Source organism: Callorhinus ursinus, unplaced genomic scaffold, assembly GCF_003265705.2.
Source record: "Callorhinus ursinus isolate GAN/ISIS: 27379988/994484 unplaced genomic scaffold, GSC_fseal_2.0 scaffold2, whole genome shotgun sequence".
NCBI lineage: Eukaryota > Metazoa > Chordata > Mammalia > Carnivora > Otariidae > Callorhinus > Callorhinus ursinus.
Window position 1 is genome coordinate 75,329,571 of NW_027397064.1, and position 23,338 is coordinate 75,352,908.

Genomic DNA, 23,338 nt, shown 5'->3' on the forward strand with positions numbered 1-23,338 from the left:
GTAAGGCCTTATTCATAGTGGTAGAGTGAAGAAACTGTAAAAACGGAAACATCTCTGTACATTTTTCTGGAAAGACAGTCCATAATTTTTTTTTACCAAAGGGCCTGTATTCTGTGTTAAGAAGCATTTGCCTAGATGATCCTGGTTTTCTTCCAGTGTTAATGGTCAACTCAGTGCTGACTAGGCAGCCACTTTTCTTTTTGCATCCAGAAAGGGGTAGCCATATAGGTTTTTTGTTTTGTTTTTAAGCTTAGATGCTATTTGAGAGAGAACGGTTTCTAATCAAATAGTACCCAGGGAAGAGTGATGAATGCTATAAGTTTATAGAATATTTAAGAATATTATGTAATTTAAATGTAAATTACAAAATAAGGAACCAAATAAACATTTCTAAAAGCAAAATGAGGCAAAGCACATTAATTCCTTGTATCTTAAATCAGACTTTTCTTTTCCCTTGGGGATGTATCTCTCTCAGTATCAGGTACAATTTTAATTCTTTTATATTCTCTAAGTAAACCACTCATTTTAAATAAAGGAAAAGCAAAATAATGTCGAGTAATTTTTCATGGAATTGCGTTCTAAATAGGCTTACAGTTTTACTTTATGGTTCTGGTGATGGCATATACCAGTCTAATAATTCTTACCTTCTTTATTAAATCTTACCTTGCTCTTAAGTTTCTCAGTTGTGTTAACTTAAATGGTGGTCAGGTTCCTTGGAGACAAGGATTTGTGTTTCATTCACTGCTATATCCTGTGGATTAGAACAGTGCCTGGCACACTGTAGGCGTATAGTGAATGTATGTAAAATAGTTGACATGCACTCATCCAGCATCCATGGTACCCAGCAACTGTATTATAGGGCTTGAAAAAGCATTATCGCAATAAACTGTACTAACCTGCAACTAAAGCCACATACATAATTGGCGTGCACTGAAGATAAGTTCTAGTGGCTGTATCTTAACTTTTACTACAGAAATTTCCAAAAGCTTGTTAGAACATGTAACTTCCATGTGGTTTCTGAGTAGGAAAGAAAATTCCTTGTGATTTGAAATGTAGCTTTTTTTAATATTCATAAATTGATACCACAGTACTTTAAAAGTAGTAAACTTCTGTTTGAAGAGTTAATGTTTAGCTAGGTCAGAGTTAGTCTTTAAAGGCCATGCTTGGAAACAGCAGCAAAATTCCCAAATTCTAAATTGAGAACTAATCATTTCAGGCTATTTCCAACAAAGGGTGAGGTATGGGAAGTGAGAAGATTTTGCCGCAAGTAGCTGCACACTCCCTCTAGCCCATTTTATTTAGCGTGTCTCCCTGGCCTAAGTTCCTTAATTGTAGATTTTCTGTGCTTTTCAAAAAGTTGTTATATAGAAATTGCTTTTGTGACTCAATATGGTTTACACTTCAAGGCCATCTCATTGTTAATGATTGGTAATTGCCCCAGGTGTAATGGCCTAGATTGATGTTTCCATTTCAGGGGAGCTAGCTAACAACCCCTCACCCCACTTAGACTGAAACACAGTGGCTGCCTAATCAGATCATAATCCAACTAAGCCATTTCTTGATGCCCTTTTACGCTGTTCCTTGGGGTATCTGAAATGTGCTATTTATAAATACTCCTTTATCTTGGTCCTGCCTGAAACTTGGTAGGTTTGTTCTCTTGCCTGCCTCTCTACAACTGAAGATTTGTTCTGAAAGGTGAGTAATAAGGGGGAACAGGTTTCTATTTTCTGTGTTTGTAATTACCAGATTTTCTCGTTTATATATAGTTCTGATGTAAAGAACCTAATATATAAATTTAGACCTTTTGTAAATAAATACTAGAAAAATGGCGTCTTTTAATTTACTAAGTTGGATTTGTGTCAGCTTAACACTTCATGCATTTGTTTCTTCGAATTTTTTTCTTGAAATTAGATTGGGTATTAGTTTTAAGAGAAATGAAAAACTATCAGATTAGTCCTTTTGTATATACTGAGCTGATCATCTTTGTAGACATTCTGATAAAAATTTTTAAAATGTCTTAGAGCTAAGAGCTGTTTTACCAAATATTAAAGCTAGTAGGTATGCCAGTTATAAAACTATCCTAAGAGTAGGTCTTGCAGTGTAAAAAGGTAATTTAACAAAATCCAGTATGTTGAACCACAGTCAGTGATGGGTATCAAGTCCCATTCTGTGCTAAGCATTGTTGAGTCAGCAGGGTCCCTTGGGCAGTCATTGAATTTTAGTGGATTAGAATTTAGATTTGTAGAGGATTGGGAGTTGGGAACAAGGAGATTTAGTTCTGAGTCACTGGTAAATATCTCTAAAAGTGGATATTAATGGTACATAATGCCCCATACCTAACCATATCCATCTCATTTGAACTTACTGCTGTGCTTTGGGTTTGAAAACGTTTTGAATTTGTAGAATATTAAAGATATTATTTCTTTTACCATGAGGCACAAACTAGAGAATTTTACTAACTGGAATTTAACTTTCCCCCTCTTTATAAAATAAAGCTTCAACTACAATGTCTAACTGTGGTGCAGTAAGAAGAGTGCTAAATTGGTAACAAAGAATACAATAATTAATTCATGCCTCTGTAAGAAAGTTATTTTGAGGGGCACCTAGGTGGCTTAGCTTTGGCTCAGGTTATGATCTCAGGGCCCTGGGATAGAGCCCCACATCGGGCTCCCCTGCTCAGTAGGGAGTCTGCTGCTTCTCCTGTCTCTCCCTCCCTCATGTTTTCTCTCAAAACCTTTAATTTTTTTTTTAAAGTTTTAAGCCACTTGACCAATTGTCTAAAATAACAAATTTCCTTGCTTTCCTAAAAAGAATATACTGAACGTTGCACAGTCTGATGATTTGGAATTACCGTTAAAAATAACAGCATGTTTGGGCAATGGAGGCCAAACTGCTTGTACGTACCTTGCCAACCAATGTAGTTGTTGGTTGCAGGGTCACCTCTATGCAGTCCACACATAACCTGTCCATATACACACAACAAATTTGGGGGTGGGGGTGGGGGTGGTAATATCTTTACCAAACACCAGTGTTCTCTGGAAGCAATAAATTGGTAAGTACAATTTTAGAGATGTATCCGTCACTACCAAAATCTATTAGGTTCTTACGTTCCATACAGCAAGTGATCAAGAGTTTGTATTGTGAGGGCAAACAAGATAAAAGCATATAAAACCGGTAAACCCCCCCCCACTAAGGTATGCCATTCAAAGACTACAACATATTACAGGATAGTAGTGTAAATAGTTTATTTGCTCATATGTCATGAAAAGACCAGAAAAGTAACATGAACTGCTTTTTTATAAAACATTTCTAATATTGCTAAGCAAGCCCATTAATAAACAGAAAAGAACATGCCAACATTATTGTCTATTTGATTAATAAATATGCAATTATTTTAATATATGCTTATTAGCATTGAGCTTTGGAAAACAGCTCCTTGTCATAAAGGGCCAACTACTCGTGGTGTATCATGGTCAAATTGCTTTTTTCATCAAAATCAATGTTAACAGACAAAATCTTGGCATGTTCTTTTTTAAAGTACACATTCAAGAAAATGTGCTAGCAGGTGGCAGTTTTAAAAGTAATTTTTTTGTAAATAGGTATGCTAAAGTGAAATGTAACTGATCCCTAAGCTGTCCTTGTAGTTAAATATATATATTAAAAAAAAACTATAAGTTAAAATAACATTCAGATTGTATAGCACAGGCTGATGCATTTTTAAACAATATTTACAATATTACCCAGAGGCTTAGGTGGGAATTAAAGTGTAAAAACCATAAAAAACTGCACCAATTTTATAGCAAAATATCTGTACATTTAAAAAGAGATCATATAACTACACATTATCCAAGGAAAATGGGACCTTCACCAAGGAGTTCACATGAGCACAACATAAAATAAGAAATTCAGTGGTTAAATACTATACAATAAACTTTACAATTAATATACTGATGTAATGTACCAAGAAGGTAAGCCAGAAGCAGAATGTTTATTATGAAAAGTACAAATTGGCTTTAGTCCAGTTTTTGACTTTGGAATGGATCACGTGCCCTGCCAGAGAGGAAGGAAAAATAACTGGCTTAGTTGGCCATTTAGTCCCATTACATACCATTTAAGCTTAATCCCAATGTGAATATTTCAAGCAATTTAATTGCAATTCCCCATAAAGTAATGATGCCAAATATATCTTATCCAATTTACAAAAGGAGGAAGAAGTGGGGGTGGGGACCTGCGATTGTCAGGAAAATAAGGCTAGGTTAACTATCACTACTAGCTAGTAGAAGTAATCTTGAATGCTTGATAGAGCTAGTGAACTTCTCCCTGGCTAGCAAGGCACCAATTTCTGTTCTCAGGATAGGCCCATAATGGTCTCAGAAATCCTAATACTGATTACTGAGATGTTAATTTTAGTGCTAATTAATAAATACATTTGCATTATTATTTTAAAAGCTGCCTCTAGCTGAAGAACACAGTACTGCAAAAAAATCTTACACAAATTTGTATGCCATCATACCCTTGCTTTCATACTGGTGAACTCTCCCGGGGCATCACGCCCCAGCATAGCAGTGTAGAGTGTAAAACGAGACACAGCTGAGTGACTTCTCTGCCACTGCAATGCATCCTATTTGTACTGTGCTGGGGCTTGGTTACGGACAGGAGCTTATGTGACTTTTTCCTTCTTCCACGTTGCAAGCCCTTAAAAAGACAGTTGATGGGTATGTCTAAAACAAATGAAATTCCTTAAAAGACATCTCAGCAAAGGAAACCCACAGCAGATGCATCCATGTTATTTACAACTTATCAGGAAACCAGGGTGTGCCATCATGGGACAATCACAATGGCAGATAACGAGTGTAATACGAAATTTACATTTTGGTTAAAAAATTGGATAATATACTGGTGTAAAAAGATACCTAATCAAATCAAACCCTATTGCTTTGATTAATCTGAGCAGGTACTTCCACTTTTAGGCACTTGTTAACAAAGGTTGAAAGGAGAGCCCGTCATTTTTAAATTCCTATGTGTTTGCTAAATCTGAGCCCTTAGAATATTTTGTCAATGTTCAAGGTTGCAGTTAAATGGTAGCACGTAAAGTTCATGTGGAAAGTTTCATTCACGCATACTCTCTACTCATAGAGGCAGGTCTCAGGTTCACATGGTAATCTCGGCACCATTAACAGAACGCAAGTTCTGATCATCAAAGCGCCGCCTGACACTTCTCCTCACCGCATCGGCTCGTCTGTATGGTTGGTTTCTAAGATCTGTAAAGAGGAGAGTATCAGTGAGAGAATTGCAACCTTTAGCATCATGTGTCTAAGCAAAGACAAAAGGTCAGCTGGCAGCCAATCAAAGCAGCTTCTGTAGGAGAGTCAGCCAACAGGCCCTTCAAATCCATTGACTATTTGAGCCAAAGACATGTACTTTGCCCTCAATAGTTAAAGCAGGATGTAATACTGATGCAAATCTGGAACTTCTAGAAAAATATATAGGAAAGGCAACTATTGTCACTGGCCAGAGAATCTAGCTGGCGTCTTATTCTGAAATGTTTCTTCAGTTGGAAATAGCTGTGGCTTAGTTTTGTCTTTTTCCCCTGGAAACCTGAATATCAATAATTGTAATGAATTTTAAACTGCAAAATTAATAAACCAACTGCCCTGTCCAATCTTATCTGGAATTTTAATCAAGGAAGGACACTACGCTTATTTTGTAGGCAGAGGTTCCGTTATTTTTCTTCAATTAGTATTAGCTGAGGTCTGTTTTTTATTTTGTGAAACACAATGCTCAATTAACCACTGAACAAAAACAGTCACTAAATCAAACTACTACTCCATTCCTGTACATTGTCTCCTGCCACCCAGTATTTCCTGTTTTTCTTTGGAGGGGAGAAGTTGTTTGGGCCTTCCAGCATTCTCAATTTGTATTGCGAATGCACAGAATGTTTAAAAATGCCCAACATAAAAAATTAAAAAAAGCCTTTGTTGAATGAATGAATCAACCACTGCATATTGGTTCAAGCAGGCACTGTTCTAGCAGAATACCTTGGGATGAACAAAGGAATTTTATTTTATGTAAGCATTCTTAATATGAAATCATGCTTTCTTGATGAATACCTAAGGTAGATAGCCTAGCCAGCAGGTAAGCTGCTTCTGATGGGGTCAGGGCAGGCTGTGTACTTCCCTCCCCCCCACCCCACCGGCCACTGTTTCATTTAGTTAGTATTTATTTCCCTTCGTATTGTTGACTTCAGTTAGGAAACATTCTTTCGAAGGGGGAACATAACAGAATTAAACCAGATTGAGTCTTTTTTTATTCCTTTACCTACTCAGGAGCTTGAAAATGGAGCTAATGGGCCGTATCTGGCCTCCAATATTTAGCCCCCAACTTACACTTTTAAATACAGCTTCCTTATCTTTTAATAGATAATATTAAAAAAAGAGGGATTCTGACTTCCCTTGGAAAACTGGAGGGTCTGGCAATACTGAGCCCAAATTTTCACATGGCAGAAAGAAATGAGCTGAGTGCTGAGACCCATGCTCTCAGGTTCAGCATAGTCCACACCAACTCCCCACCCCTTGGAATTTGTCACCCTGCCTTACTCTCTCTAAATTCAAGGGAAGAATAGTTTTACATGCCCTAATCCTCTCAAGCTTCTGCTTCCTGGCCCAGAGTGGTAAGGGAAGGTTAGAATTCCACTTCTGGCTAAGGATATGCAATGACTTGTAGCTCTATAATTCCCGAGTCTTCTGAACAATTGGCTCTAAAGATCCAAATCTTTCTTCAAAGGCTATATATACCCTGGCCGGGACTTGGCTCTCAGCTTCTTCAGATCCAAAGGGGTTAACTGATTAACTCGAAGGCCAAGAAAAGGGTAGGGGAAGAACAGCCTAGCACCCAAAGCAAGTACAATCACCAGCAAATACCCTTGCCCAAGCCATCACACTTGATAACATGGAAGCAAGCCACAAAGAGTCCAACAGAGAAGCTCCGCCTCACATCACTGGAATGTGAGGTTACAAAGACTTCCCCCTTGTCAGACTCTCAACAGTATTACCCTCAGCCATAGACTGAAACCACTGATCTGCATACAGAGAGAGGAGGAAGCTAAGTAAAAAGTGATGCTTGCCAGCTCTGTGTATCCTCCACCACCGGTGTGCTAGAAGAAATCCTTACCCTCGAGTGAACATTTGGAAATTTAGTGATATTATTCTTCTTTAAGGCTAAACAGAAAAAAACAAAAACACAAAATGATGGTTAAGTAAAAATGGGATGAAAATGGAAAGCAATTCAACTTAGTGCTTAACATACCCGGCATGTTAGCCAACAGAGGAGGAGAGTGGGAGGCCATTAATACAAGAGGTGTTAGATAAAACAAGGGAAAGATCAGAGTGTCTTCCCACCCAGCTCTCTGACCACCCAAATCCAAGCTGCTTTGAAGTTTGGCTCCAGAATGATAAGACAGTCCAGCAGCAAAACTGACAGGAACATTAGCTGAGTAGATGACAGTGTCTAGCCTGGTTAATAAGCACTGGTGGGTAAGTACACTGCAGAGCAAGCAACGACGACACACCACATCCTCTGATACCCTAAAAGACAGAGGAACATACGTAACAAGTGCAATTCACAGAAGAGTTAACGCCACAAAACAAACAGGTACCCTGTTCCATGTCAATCTCAGCATGGGAGTTACACAATGGATATTTCCAATTAGAGTATGTGCTTCCCTTGTCCCTTTTCTAATCCCTGGGCACTGCAAAGAAGTTTCTTATCTAGCCAGCGGGAACCAAGGGCAGGCAGTTACCTCTTGAAAATTTTGGGATTTTTTAATTCTAACAACAGTGCCATTTTCCAATAACAGGTATTTGCTATTAGTATTTCTGGTTGCCACCATCCTAACCAAAAACGCAGGTCCAGATATGATCTCATCACAAGAGAAATACCCTGGGTTTGACAGGGAACAGAGTCACAGTGAAGAAGCGCGAATGAAAGAAGATTATGGGAAGCTCCTAAAGCCTTTGTTTTCACCTTCTGCCTCACAGCCTTGCTCCAACGTGGAACTGCTGATAGCTAAACTCGGGCATGACACTCAGAAGGAAAAGAGGCTGAGTATAAAGCTATGGATTGCCTATATCAACTTATACAGACTTCTATGTCCAAAGGGTTCCTTGCTTGTACTGTGAGCTCCATCATACTGTGGATGATGGCTGTAGACAGTATAAGACAGTTAAGACAGACCCAATTTACAACTGTGGGTAGTTCACAATTCCTTCTGCAAATCATTTTTCAATTTTTGGGCACTTTGTGTTCCTGAGCACTTGCCTACAGCTCAATTTATTATCAAAGCATGGTAACTGAATACAGAAAGGAGGCTGGTTTAATATCTGTAAACCCATTAAAACACAGCAAGTGCTCAATCAATGTTAGGTATAGTAGTTACTGTTATTAACGACTATCATTTTGTGTTCAAAGACATTGGCCCAGAAGTCTTTTAACAACCTAGCTGATCCCAATGCTAATTCTCAAAAGTAGTGCTCTATTTATACTATTCTTCTAACCCACACACACTCAGACCACCATAGCCATGTGGATTCATAGACATACTGAAAGTGGCAGTGAGTAAACAGTAATGACTGACATGCAAAACCATGCGGTGTGAACGCAACATAAAAGATAACATGGCAGAGATGGCGATTCCATGCTGGCTAGCATCCTGGGTGGCCCTAACAGACATACAGAGGGACATAAGAGGTCAAAAAATCTGTAGCAACCTTTTAAGAGCATCAGGTGAGAAAGAGTAATAGTTTAGTAATGGTATTCCTCAGTGAGAACAGGTTCGCAGAAAAATCGAGAGCCACGCTTGGCGGTGCGAGCGGTAAAGGGCACAGTCTTCAGCACTGCATCGAAAATGACAGCCAAATAAGACAAACAGAAGAGAGTAAAAAGCCAGGATCTATCACATTAGTACATGGTTAGTGCTTTGTTAATCATACCTGGAGATGGGGAAAGGCAGTTTATACCCAAGGGAGTTCATAAAGTCTAAAAGAGGTATTCAATCTGGGGCTCGGGGGGTGGAAAATGGAAAATATTTTAAAGAGAATAAAAACTGTAGGATCTGTGAGCAGATACTCATTCACCTCCAATAGTAGCTTAATGATGAGATCAGGCAAATAGAAACTGTACATTTTGCTCATTTGACAAGCCAGGGGTCACTGAGATGGAGAAACAGACTAATGGAAAAGGAACTCTTACTGTGTGAGGCTGGATGCTTCTCTCCCTACAAGTTAATCATACTGTGGCACTGAGGCGAATAGGTGCTTACCCCAAAAAGATCTGCTCCTAGTCTTGCTCACAGCAGAGCTGCTCCCTCAGGGCCGGGGAAACAAAGAGAGGTGCCCAACAATGGGGACTTTACCTGGGGGGCCACGTGCAAACCACTGCCGAGTGAACGATGAGATACGGGCAGGCACGCGCATATGGACTGTGTGTGGCGCCATATGCAGACACAGGCGTTTAATCAGTCACTTACTTAGCCACTGACAACTGAGACTGCTTTACTCTGGGCCGGAAACTCTTTATTGACTTCCTGTCCGGGATTTATGTACCTATTTTATTTCCTTGGGTCTGAGCTGGTGGAAAAAAAAAACGGTGGTTTTGGCCGTTTAGCATCCCTAACTATGATGTGAAGCTATTCACAAAAAATGAGAAGTCAAAATTCTAAGAGTTATGTTTAAAAAAAAAAAAATTAGGACGGCTAAGGAAATGTGACTAATGCGTATTTGATGTGAAAAAGTTGTTAGTTTTGGAGGTGTGTGACAATGCTACTCTGTCTGGCTATGTTTGTTTCTTTATTAAAGGGTCATTATCTTTTGAAGACACAGACACTGAAATATAACTAGATGAAATTGTAGGTCTTAGATTTGCTTCAAAATAATCCCAGAGGTTGGGGAATGGGGAGCAGGCAGAAGCAGACATGTAACAAGACCGGCCCTGAGTTGGGAATTGTTGATAGGTGATGGGTATATAGAACTCATCATGCTATTCTCTGTACTTTTGCATTGCATATTTTTAAAATTCTCTACAATAAAAAAAGTGATAAGTATCTTGGGAGCTAAAAAACAGTATTCCTATGCAACAGACATGAAAGTCGCTTGCAACCACTGCCACAGACAGTGACTCAAATTATTCTCCCAAACTGTAAGATAACGCAGAATCTCTGGAGAATGGCTTCAAGCAGCAAGCATTAGGCTACAACTTAATCAGACAAGAACCAAGCTGGGTTGGGCACCACTCATTCCTAGGCGACGATCCTGATTTCCTCTTGTCTTCAGTTACATCAATGAGTAAAAAGCCTTTTAAAGAGCATGCTGGAAAAATCTGCACTGACCATGGTTAGTATGCAACCCTGAATGGGCCTTGTCCGTGGTACTTATTAGGCAGGCAGGCGGGTGGGAGTGGCCACAAGGTAGGAAATGGAGCAGGGAAACAAATCTAAGACACTGGAAAAACCATCGGGGGGGGAGCCTGGTGAAATCTGCAGGGTTCCAATGATAACGAGAAAAAGTCTTCAGAGGGTGCTGGGGTTTTCTGACAGGCAGTATGCAGCCTACTAAAAATACACTTGAAGTGTATTTTTTTTTATGTGGAGTCCCTCCACATAATTCTGGATCTGCATCAAGTCACCTGGAGACCTTGTAAACCCTGGACAGAAGTAGCAGCGCACTGTGCAAGTAGTCCACTACGGGCAGGATCTGTGGGTCTCTACGGGCCACCAGGAGAAACTATCTTTTACCTGTGATAATGTCTTCAATGGCACCATCTTTGCCTTCATATACATGTCTGTTATCTTTCACTTGTCGCCTTCTTAATTCTGCAATTAATTCTTGCTGCTGCCTCTTTGATTTGTGGGAAGGAGACTAAGGAGAAAGAAGGATGGCAGAGATTAGTGGGACCAGCACCCATGGGAGGCTTTAGAAAACCCCAAGTTCTATCACGAACACACAGCCTCGGCCAAAAAACACAAGCAGCACCATCCCAACATCCTGCTCAGAGACACACTCAGAAAGCTTCTGGGAAGAAAACAAACTTTGAAAAGCACACCAAACTCCAGCTGGCGGTGGTGGGAAGGCTGGATCGTATGGCCACGAGAGGTGGCTGGTGACAACCATCCACTTCTGAAGCTTTGGGGCAGAGGATTGGGATGAAGAGTACTCTGACCTGCCAGTCTTTGTGGTCTTCACCTACACTGCTTCCCTCCAGGGAATCCTCCCTCCCGTTCCTCGGAGTGAAGCCGGCCAGCGATCGAGGCCAGCACCAATGGCGACCCCATGAGGCCTTCCTGGACCCTACGCAGTTCATCGTCAGGCTCCCTGGCGCGGCCTCGCTGTATTGCCACCTGAGATTTAAGTTCCTGATCTCTCTGAACCTGGAAAGGCTACGCAGACGCGCTTTTTGCCTCTTTCTACTCTTTGCGGAACAAAGGAATGAACAACAAAGCCATCTGCCACGTTTCCAAGCCCTAGAAGGAAGCCGTCGGGCTCGTGTGTAAATCCGGCTTTTTGGCCCTTTTCCCTGCTGGCGCCAAGGAGACATGAGGCCGTCTCAGGACCCGGCCACTTCTCACCTTTGGATCCTGCTGCTCCATCAGAGCTTCCTGCTCCAGGAGTTTTTCCATGAGTGCTTGTTCCTGCTTTTTCCTCAGCTCATTTTCCTCCTCTGCTTGCTGGGCAAAGTCAAAGGAACCAAAAGATTATGTCAGTGGTAATGACAGCCATCAAGGTTTTCTAAAGTCATTCCTAAGAGAATCTTGGCAAGCCAGAAGTCAGAACGCACGGGAAGCTGACAAGACCTACACTTAGGCCCCTGGAGGACTCTGATCCAGGCTTTCCCTGTTGGTTTCTATCACATCTCCTCAAAATCCAGCAATCTCGAGGTACCTTGTCCAGAAATCCTTTCCTGAGGACCACCTCCCCACTCACCCTGCTTCTCAGCCTCAGTCCCACAGACGTGGACGGGAACTCTCCTTCTGACAGCTCTGCTCTGTGATTCCCATGTGAGCTTCTTTTGCTTCCAGAACCTGTCCACCTACCTCTAGTTTCCCTGACACCAGGAGTTCAGATTCCTCTCCTTTTGCCCATTGTTAGGGGAAAACCTCCATTCCCTTGCCTCCTGTTTCCTCCAGGGGTCTCACCCCATAGCTTACTCCTTCCCAAGGGCTGCAGAGCGACTGAGTTTGGGACAAGAAATCAAAACAGGCTCACCTCGCCTCAGCCCTCTTGGGCATTCTCTGTTTTGAAGCCAGCCTCCCTAAAGAGACTTCTATTGGCCTCACTGTGAAGTGATAAGTCAGTTATCTAGTTTAGGGCTGAAGTATAAGTTCACAGACACACCCCACACCCCCAGTCCAGCTATTATTGGGAATAAAGTTTGCATTTTGGACCCTTGTACTTCCGTCTTAAGTTACATTCTGGTTCGAACTTGGGAAGGGAAAGGAGGGATGACATCCTACAACCCCAACATCCTCCCAAAAAGTCCCCAGGTCAGTACCAGGCTGGAAGTCATTCATTGTGTAGTACCTATGGCCAGTAAAACATCCCACACCACCATTGCCTGACAAGCACCCCACGGAGCCCGCTAACAGGACACAGGGTGAAACAATAACGTGGAAGGGGCTCACTGACAGGCTCCAACCTGTGCCACCCCACACAGATCACCAAGGAACTTCGCTTTTTCCTCTGCTCTACACATACCCCTGCTCAAGTATCAGGCTTTGGGACCTACCAGACCTGCTTCCCAGCTCATATTCTACAATTTAAAAATAGCCTGTATTTTTCCCCTATAGACCTTGGACTTACAATTTTTTATGTGAAGAAATGTGGTCACAGCACATAACAAGAATCACTTTGAGTCCTCTCTTCCCGTACACTAGCATCACCAGCCAGTGAACCCTGAGCACCACGGTTAGCAGCAGCTGGTGACCAGAGACCTCCGCATGTCTTACACATGGACTCTGTGCTGTGTTTGGGTTCATCCTCACTTTCCCTTCTGCAAACAGCTTGTGATGTCAGTGGTACATGAAGCCATGCTGATAGCTAAATAATGTAACTTGACAGTTCTGGAGCTAGAGAAGTGACCCACTATATCCAAGCGGATGTTTCTCAAAAATGTAGATGACCTGGGGCGCCTGGGTGGCTCAGTCGTTAAGCAGCTGCCTTTGGCTCAGGTCACGATCCCAGCATCCTGGGATCGAGCCCCACATCGAGCTCCCTGCTCCGCGGAAAGCCTGCTTCTCTCTCTCCCTCTTCCCCCCAACCCTGTTCATGCCCTCTCAAAATAAATCAAATCTTTAAAAAAGAAAAAGCCACATCCCCCTCCTCCCCCTATAATCACACCCCCTCCTTCCTCCACCACTGTTACTGAGGTTATATGTAAACAACCCTGGAGAGTACAGACTGAGGTGTCTCATAAGTGCACTACCATCCCCTAACGCCCCCACATTCCCCATCATTCTTTCTCAAGGAACAAATTCTTCCAACACATGCCTCTCTGGGTCACATTCTTTTTCAAGACCACAGCCCTGGACTGTGTCAAATGACCTATTTAAAGGAAGGGCCATCATTGGTCCAGATGAGGAAACAGACAGCAACCATCCTTCCTAGTGCCACCTTTCAGTCCACGCTAGAGAAGAGCTGGTCTAGATGACCTAAAGGCCTGGGCAGAACACACACGAGCAGGCTGTCCCTGACCTCAGCTACAGCACCCCTGCCACGGGCCCGAGTCCACTCCTTTCACCTGTCCAACTGCATGGGAAGCCTGGAGTTTCCAAGTCCTTCGCCCCACCCACCCCACCCACAAGAGTGAACATTCAATGAGGAAGTGATGGTCCTGGAGTGTCTTCACTTGCCCCAAAGGGCAGCCAAGAGTTTTTGCCTTTGCGCTGAACTACGGGCCTGGCTGGCTGGAGACAGGGAGCATCGTGGGCTGAGGGCCCCAGGAACACGCAGCCCCCACAGGACTGGAGACTGCTCAGACTCATGCTGACCTCCCAGATCTGCTGCCTAAAGGAACAGGGGAGGCCTTTGCACAGCAGTGGAGACTCAGACACAGCTCCGGGAGGACACCCACTTGACAAACAATGCCAAGGAAGACTTTAAAGGACCCCATGCTCCTATTTACCTTATAGGCTTTCACAAACCGGACAAAGACAGGAAAGAAGACAGAGGGTGGCGTCGTCTTGGGGTTTTCTCCAAAATACTTTACCACATCATCAAAAGCGTCCTGTAAAGAAGCAAACTCCTCTTAAGTTTCGTAAGGTCCAGCATGTGAACTTGACCCCCTGGGGGAAGAGCAGCAGAGCGGTAGGGAGGATCCAGCCACTGCCACAGCTCTCCCACGGCCCCCTCACGCTCCCATGACCTTCTCCGGCCTCTGGTGTCCTCTGAACGCCTAGGCTAAGAGAGCAGAAGGCAATAGTGCCGCACAGGACTCATCTCGGGGACCACCTGCACTTCTACACACCGCCTCTGCCTCTCTCTCTCTCTCTCTCTCTCTCTCACACACACACACACACACGAGGAACTACTCCTTTCAAGAGCTTCCTAAGGCCATGGCAGACAAGTGTTAGAAGGGATCTCAGAAGTCACTCAGACTCCAATTCCAGCTGGCTGCTTCGATGCTCCTTACAGTGTCCCCACCTCAGGGACACTCACTTCTCTGCTTAAACTCATTCCTGGCACAAGACAGCCTCTTTCGGGAGCTGTCCCACCCCATCTGCATTCTGAGTCCCCACCACACTCTGCCTTTCCTTCTGTGATGGCATGCAGTCCACGTTGGCTGTTTTTTAAGTGTGTAAACTTAACCCCCAGTGTACTATAAGATTTCGAAGTCAAGGCCTACAGAAACCCAACACACTGGGAAGGAGCAGTGCTTTGCTAAACACAGGAATGACTGTTGGCTGAAATGAATATAGGACTCCCAGAGAAGGAGCCTAGGACTAAAAGGGGAGGGGAAGGGGAGAGGGAGAGCCTCTAGAGAAGAGAGCGAAGACTCCAAATCAGAAGAGGACAATGAACAGAGCAGGGACAATATTCAGAAAGATCTCACCCACAGGAGTCATTAGCTACAGAAGAAATCTACCCTCAGCAGACAGAGGGCAATTCTCCCCCAAGGCCAGGCCAGCACCCAGGTGGGTTTAAGGGATCCAATCACGTCCTTGCGAGTGTCCGGAGCACAGATGCTTACCTGTGCAATCTTGGCATCATCCTGCAGCTTCTTCAGCTTCCCCTCATTGTTGAGGATGAACTCTTTCAGCAGTGTGTTGTGGTCATGCATGGTGTACTCCCTCTTGGTTAAGTCCATGCCCCTCTGGAGCTCCTTGACGTCCAGCAACACATTTTCGAGGGAGACTGAAGTAGAGACAGCAATGTCCCCATGAGTGTCAAAACCCCAGTGAGTCTGGCTGGTAAGCCCAGTTCTCAGTGGATTCCTAGGGTCACTCAAGGACCTTATATCTTTCAGAGCAAAGACTTTACAATATGAATAATTTACTAGTGCTCGCTACCCCACGCGGCATTAATTTCTGTATATGCACTAATTCATTTGCACTTAGTCCAACTTGCCAACAACAAAAAGCAGCATAAAGAGGTTACATGGCCTGCCCTATGTTGCACAGGTAGGAAGTGGCCAAAATGGAGTTCAGAGAACAACCATGGACTCCACGTTCTGGGATTATACCAAACTATTCCATCTGTCTTACAGGAGGATAACCTATCCGTGGGTCTGTAGGCTCAGAGACTCCTTAACTGTGCAGGGCCCAGGATCTGATCCTCTAACACTCTGACCTCATTTACATTTCTGTGGCTCTCCAGCAGGGGGTAGCACTGAGATGTCGAACTTTAGTACCACTGACCACTAGAAACCAAGCAAGCTTGGACAGCTTCTTGTCAAAGAAGCCTTCCCTGCTTCAGAAGGACTTCTCAGCACGAACCTTTCCATCTGCAGTGTGGCCACCCTCCCAGAGCAGTCTTCCTGGTACCTTCCACACCCACCTTCCCCTCTGGCTCCCTGCTGCCCGACTCAGCTCTGCACGTGGATGAATTACACAAGGCGGTTAGGTTTTTCCCTTGCTAGACTCACACGGTCTTACTCAACTCTGACTCCTCAATGCCTAGGACAGTGCCCAGTACACCACAGGGACTCAGAAAGGCTCACTGGATCAGCAAAGGGAGTGACTGAATAAAGGAGTGAAGGTATAAAGAATACATGTCAGCTCACCTGGACACCAGAGAGAGAACACAGAGAACAATGCTGCCAGAGAACCTCCATCTCTCCACCTGCCCTGACTGATTTTTTTTCAACGCTTCTGGGGAATCTCAGTTGGGCCAAACAAAATGGTCAAAACAAAAATTTTTGTTAAAACTTTTTCTTTTTTTTATTTAGAATTGTGATGCTAAAGAATCCCTAAATTTAGGCAAAGAGAAACCTGGAAGGAGGAAAATCACTGCCTCCGGAGCCCTGAGCCCTCAGTGAATCTGTCACAGCCTGCTCTGCACAGCTCTCCACAGTCAAAATATCAGTCTCCCCTGCTTCTCAGCCTCCACTAGGGCTCCCTCAGTACCCGTCCCCAGTTAGCACTGCATCATCTCATTCATTCATTCACTCATCTACCTATGCGCCCAGCAATTTACTAGGGGCTACAGGAATTATAAATAAAACTTGATTATACTCATAAATCCACAGATTGGAATGGACATGCAAACCGTTATAATAAAATTTGAGAAATCTTGTATGAAAGAGTAGTGCGGAGTGCTCTGTAGTAAGAACACAAAAGGAGCGGCCATTTACTTTGAGGAAGTCAGAGAAAGCCTTGCCCAAAAAGATTTAATTCACTAAGTCTGAAGTAGGCCCCGGGAATATGAATTTATAATAAACACCTTGGCTGCTCGGGGCTCAAGATCCTAATGTGAGAATCACAGTATGTAATCAACTCTGGGGTCAATGTGCTTCTGGTTCCTTTTTCTAGCTGAAAAAGTCTTTGGATCGCTTCTCGGCCTTCTGGCTGAGATCAAGTGAACAATCTTTGGAGAGGACGTGGTACATTAGACAATAAAGTATATGAGAAGACGTGGGTTCTAGTCCTGTTTCTATCACGTTCTACACATGTGACCTTGGGCAAGCTACGTAACCTCTAAAAGTGTCAGTTTTCTCGTCGGTAACATGGGGATACCATTACGTACCTACTATAGCCCAGCCATCTCAGAACCACTTGATGATTTAAATGAGAAAATGGGTAACTGCTATGGCAAAATAACAGCCAAAAGTACCGGGGCGCCTGGGTGGCTCAGTTGGTTAAGCGACTGCCTTCGGCTCAGGTCATGATCCTGGAGTCCAGGGATCGAGTCCCACATCAGGCTCCCTGCTCAGCAGGGAGTCTGCTTCTCCCTCTGACCCTCTTCCCTCTCGTGCTCTCTGTCTCTCATTCTCTCTCTCTCAAATAAATAAATAAAATCTTTAAAAAAAAAAAAACAGCCAAAAGTACTGATAATTTAGCTTGTGCTCAGGCTGAGGCACAATGCTTGGAACTACCAAACCTGAGCAAGTGGGATGGCACAAAATCAAACTCAAGTATTTGTTGGGGGGTGATTTTCAGATTTTCTCTCTTGTGTCTCAACAACAGCAATAGACTAAGAAGGACATCGAATGGAAGAGGGAAGCTGCCCAAGGTCCAGAGCCCCGACTCTGTGCAGAGGACACAGAGAGGTCTCCCTGGTGTCCTAGTTGCTACGGCTCCCCGGCGTGGGCAACACCATGGCCTACACACTCCAGCCGAGAGCATCCGACTTTTCACCTTGCCTTTCCAAAGGGGTTCCAAAGAAGCAGGGGATGGCTCCCCCAGGACCCATGATTAAAGGCACTTGATACCCAAGAGTAACAGGAAGAGCAGAAGTCAAGTACCTGCAGCAGCTTTCTCCACATAGTGAAGCTCATTATAAAACAGGGACACTTGGTGATATTTCTCTTTTACCACATTTGAAATGTAGTGCAACAGTGTTTGCTTTCGGTCTGTTGACTTTGTATCTAAGAGCTGAAAACAAAAGGAATATGGGTTAGAGTGAAAGAAGATGGGAAGCTTGCCCCCGACATGATGTCCTCCCACTCAGAGTATCTGAGTACAGCACCCCAAAGTGGACAAAAAACACCCCCATGGGAGGATCAAGTCTGGACATGTTCTTCACTAAACCGGCCCACTAACTTGTAAAAGAGACCACAGGACCTCTCCAACCGGGGGTACGTTCAGTGTTGGGGACGATTCCAACACACGTCTCTACCCACACAAAACCTCCCCACCGCACATCTGCCACACCACCTCCGCTGGCTAAAAAGTAGGAAGCCCCCAGTTTGGGTGCTTTCCAAAGTGAAGGAGCAGAGGAGTGAGCGTGGAACCGGCAGGCGTGCAGGTACTGCCCACGAGATAGGACTCCCACCCTGCAGTCTACACGTTTCTAGTCCAGCGCTCTCTCATTCCCCAGCCTCCATGACACAAAGCAGCTGGCCTTACCACACATGACCCTCCTGGGCCAGAACTGGGACTAACTGGACACTCCCTACCAAAAAGCCATGTCTCCCCAGGGCCCGGGACTCAACCCACTGCCCAACCTTCTCACGTGAAAGCCACGTTAGCCCCACACAGCCTTGGGGGAAGAGGATTTCACGGAGGATTGTCTCTAGTCCTGCCCATCTAAGTCAGATGACTCCGAAAAGCAGCACACCCTTTTCCATCCAGGGAAGGGAGGGGGAGTGGGATAGATATATAGATAAAATATATACATATGTATATTTAGAAAATACAGAAAAGTAAAAAGAAGCACTTTGGAAAAAAAATCCCTCATTCTGTCCAATCTCTCTGTTAGTATCTTAACCCACTTCCGTTCAGGTTTTTCCTGCGTATTTTACTTGAGTGAAATCAATTAGTCCATGCAATTTATACTCTTTCCTAAACACAAGATTATCTATTTCTTTGAAAATTCTTCACATTCTAAGAGTTGAAGAATAGTTCACCATATTAACTATTGTTATAGTTAATAATTTTCCAAAATGTTGGATCTTTACAATGTTTCTAATTATTTGCAATTCTAAAATAAAGCATCCATAATTCAGATTCCTGAGGAAAGAGTCCCAGATATGGAAACACTGGGTCAAAAGGCATGAGGATTTTTAAGGTTCTAAGTGCTCGTTGCCAAATGATGTTCCAAAAAATTATACCAGTCGGTTCTCCAACTAGCAGACAATACTTGGTTGATTTAGGTTTCACATTCACTGAATTCACTAAAATTATTCCTCTAATTTTAGAATATCATTGTTTGAAAAACATACATTAGCTAATGTTTTTGATATTTGAAAATTAAAAAAAAAACCTTTGTTTATTTCTGAAAAAAAAAAAAATCCCACTCCCATTTCCAAGAGCTGACTCTCCTCCACTCTGGGACTTAAATCTCTGCCAGCTCTTTTGTCCCTTGAAGAGCCTTGTATTTCTTTTAGTTCACTCACCAGATCTAAACTCTGAAGTTTAAATCCATAAACTGCTCCTCGTTTACTGCTATTCATATAGTTTCCAAGGGCCAAGATGATCTGCAAAATGAGAGAGAGGAGAGAGAGAGAAAGAAGTCCCTTAGTAGAGCATCCCAGGCATTCCCAGGCCCAGGAATTCAGCTGACAACTCAATTCTTCCCTGTATGTATATGAGGAAAACTTTACTTGCCTCCAGAATTTTCTTGAGTTTTTGGGATGACTTTATAGAGACAGATGCTGCTATAATTGAGTGCAATTGCTAGATTCCATTCAAAGGAAGGAAGGGGAGGGGAGAGAGAAAGAGACATGTTAAAAATAAACTCTAATTAGAAACTAAAATTTAACACAAAAGAAAACAGACCTGCATTTAGACCTTAAAGCCTTAATGCTGAGGTTCTATTTTTCCTCAACATAACAAATTTAAGTTGTCCTGCTAGGGTCTTAGGCAATCATATCTTTACATGCAAGCTCTTCTCTCAAAGTATTTGAAATGAGAAGAAATGTCAGAACTTGCTTATCACAAAATCTGTAACCAATGGGACTCAGAGCTTGGAGTCAACAGCATCTTCTAGTAGAACTCAATTCCCTGCCCACCACCTGGAACCATGTTTTTAAATCACTGGAGTTGTCCAGGAATGAAAACAAAACAGCAAAGAAATACAAACCCTCCAGAAGTCCTCAGAACATATTGTGAACAGACATGCTACTGTAATCAGTAATTAACAAAAGTGTATTTAGAAACAGAACTGGGAAAGAACTATTTATGATATTTATGTTTACAATATTCATAAGTCTCTACCAGATTAACACAAAGAAACAAGAGATGGTTGGCTACTATTTCTCCATCACCATGGTGTACTATAACAGATTTCCAAGGAAAAAGACTCCTGTGGTAAATTTATAATGCTTCCAATGAAAGCCAATAAGCCTGTTCATTAAAGATACAGGATCATTTTTAGAAATGAAAGCAACATTTCTAGTCTTGCCAACCCAGTCAGTCGGACGACTGGTATCTTCAGGAGGGGAACAAGTTTGAGAAAATGATCTTCCTGGTCCTATGTATTGAAGGGGAAACCTGGAGGACATCTGTAGACACAGAAAATGGCATTCTATGGAGGAGAATAGCAATATGGAAAATGGAAATTCACCATTTTCACATTTAGTTGGCATACACAATGTGAAAAGGAATGGACAAAATAAAAATGCAATCTAGAAAGTTCTGGGAAGGAGTCTTTAGAGCCCATGATGTTAAATACAATTTTGGAAGAGACTTAAAAGAAAAAATGATACTGTATCCCTGCCAGAGCTGGTCCACTTACAGGAGTCAGCATCTGAATGCTTTCCGCAAAGTTCCCAATGAAGGCCATGATGGTCATCTTCTGCATGAGTCTCTCAATTTTACTGAACTGCATCATGAACCGGTCTTCATCTGACAAGTTCTCCAGGGGCTTCCTTTCCCGCTCATAGAGCCGAAACACTTTCACCTCGTTCTCAGTTGGCAAGAACCTCATCAAACATTCTACAAAGTCTACAGGCAATGTCTTCAAGTCAAATCTGAAGACAGATGTGGACACGTCAGTGTTAGAGAGAAAACCTCCTACCTTTACAACCGCACCCCCATTTGGTCCTGCTCTTCAACCACCATTGCAACGAACTGATGATGTCTACAGCCAAACGGTGGAGATGCCACTTGGTGCTGGCTCATGACTGCCCAACAAGTAGCTCCAGTGGTCCTTTCTGAGAACCTAGACCTCATCACAACATCCATACTCAGTTTTTAGCCCCTTTCTAAGTCTCTAGAAAGCAACACTTAAATGACAGGAAGAGCAAGAAGGAAGGCTGAAGCATCTGATGTTTAAGTGGTTCAAGGACACAGTTTTTAAGGCATATTAAGTACTGCTAATTAAGGAGACTGATATTATACACACAATTACAGAATATCTGGTAAACTCTAATATTTTTCAATTAAACCAACAGTCTGGACTATTTTTTCTACGTTAGGAAAAAAAAGATATCCAAATGCCTGTACTAAATGGATGTTTTGGTTTAAATGCGTACATCCCTTGAAAGTATATCAGGTCTCTTTGGATATATGCTCAATTTGAACAAACAGAATATTTGCTACAATCTCTATTTTCTTCCCTGGACAATCTTTGTCCAGCAAAGTGATAGAATTATATCTAATCATCATGATACATACGGCATCTATAGATTAAAAACCAGAATGCCTATCATGTTTCAACATCAGAAATCAGAACAGAATACAGGATACACCAGACTATTGGATTTTCATCCTGAGGACATGAAATTGGAACAAATGATTTCTGAGGGTCACATACTCCCCTAAAGATCTCTTACCGAAATTTACGAAATACCAATTTACACTGAATTCATTCCTAACACATCTAAAACATTTGTTCCTAATCATATTTGAAATCCATCATGACCACAAGAAGGGCAGAAAGATTCCTCTCATAGAAAAGTAAATAAAACCAATGCCTTCTCTGCAATCCAGGGATAAGAAAAGAACTGAACTTTAAAATTTCCTGAAAGCTGCTAAGAGAAACAGGAATCACATTCCTATTGTTATGAACTAAAATATGCATCTGTATCACATTTGCATCTGGCACTGAATTGTATCATTCCACAAATGCCATCAAATTTGTATTCAACAAATCCAGAGAAAATTCAGATACTCCAGAGCAAATGAACAGTCTCTCCCTTTTTTTAGCATCTGTAATTCTCCACTCCTTGTAGGTATGCATTGCTATAGACATACAGGAAAGCAGATCAAGTTAATAAATGATGTCCTGATCCAGTTGTTACTCTTCTAAAATGATTTTCGCTGGAATACAGCGCTCACAAGGGTAATTTCTGGCCTGCCTCTTTAGTGCTAGCATTCCATTCAACTCTGAAGTCACACATACTTAACAAAGGGAAGCTTTGGTATGTGGATATCAAGGATTGCTCCATCTTTTATCTTCCATCTTGCCCTATTGAAATATTTATGTTATCTACCAATCATAACTTTCTTATTTTTGTTTTTATCCTAAATTCACTGGAATAGAATTTTCCAGAATGCCCTGAACTTACACATGTATAGCTTTACATATCTCATCAGCAGTCTTTCCAGCTTTCCTTAAAGTTATGGCAAGATTTTTGGCCCTATTTGCTTCTAGTAATGTCACTTTGTTGGATCCCTTCTGTGTTATCTTCTGTTTGCTTGAAGAAAGATCAATGGCAGGACCTTGGGCTTTTGTCTTAAATATTTCCTCAAATTCATCCACATTTAAATCCTGGAGTAGAGAGGGATGAAATAGGCAAATTGGATTACACCTAAAAATTAAGTCGGAAACCATTCTGCCAGTTTCTTAAGCATCAAAGAACTTCCTTTTTCTACTCAGTACTTGCCTTTGACCATGGCTTACTCTATTTTCCTGTTCGTGCTATGGCATGACTCAGGCCACACAGACAGCTATGAACGTCTGAACTAGAGAACTGATTCCATCTGGCCAACTCAACAGCTCTTCCCAAATTACCTTGCAGGGCCGGCCACCACAGGCTAAAACTATCAAACCAGATAGTGAGTGTGATTATTGAGTTCTTATTCACTTAGAGTTCAATAAAGGGTTTTTTTATGCCCTTTTATAAATGAAGGGCAGGGCTTGTGTCAGATACATATTTTGTGGCATCCACTGAGGATAATTACAACCAATCCATAGTAACATAACTTTTTTTTAAAGATTTTATTTATTTATTTGATAGAGAACACAGTAGG

General features: G+C 42.5%; 1 protein-coding gene across 9 annotated transcripts in view; it reads right to left on the reverse strand.

Moving 5' to 3' along the window:
• Positions 1–3,220: 3,220 nt before the first annotated feature.
• The window catches only part of FMNL2 (formin like 2), a 303,487-nt gene continuing 283,369 nt past the window's right edge, over positions 3,221–23,338 (reverse strand). For 3 of the 9 annotated variants that reach the window (XM_025855902.2, XM_073884012.1, XM_073884045.1), the window contains 10 exons: positions 22,654–22,856; positions 20,880–21,114; positions 19,751–19,819; positions 19,540–19,620; positions 17,947–18,076; positions 15,235–15,398; positions 14,170–14,271; positions 11,618–11,716; positions 10,787–10,910; positions 3,221–5,261 (listed from right to left, as the gene is read on the reverse strand). In XM_025855902.2, the coding sequence (XP_025711687.1) occupies positions 5,152–5,261; positions 10,787–10,910; positions 11,618–11,716; positions 14,170–14,271; positions 15,235–15,398; positions 17,947–18,076; positions 19,540–19,620; positions 19,751–19,819; positions 20,880–21,114; positions 22,654–22,856 (1,317 nt within the window). In that variant the 3' untranslated portion in view covers positions 3,221–5,151. Of the gene's footprint in view, positions 5,262–7,123; positions 7,218–8,765; positions 8,892–10,786; positions 10,911–11,617; positions 11,717–14,169; positions 14,272–15,234; positions 15,399–17,946; positions 18,077–19,539; positions 19,621–19,750; positions 19,820–20,879; positions 21,115–22,653; positions 22,857–23,338 lie in introns of all 9 variants that reach the window. The other 6 variants (XR_012375624.1, XR_012375625.1, XM_025855920.2 and 3 more) reach the window with 3 other exon arrangements.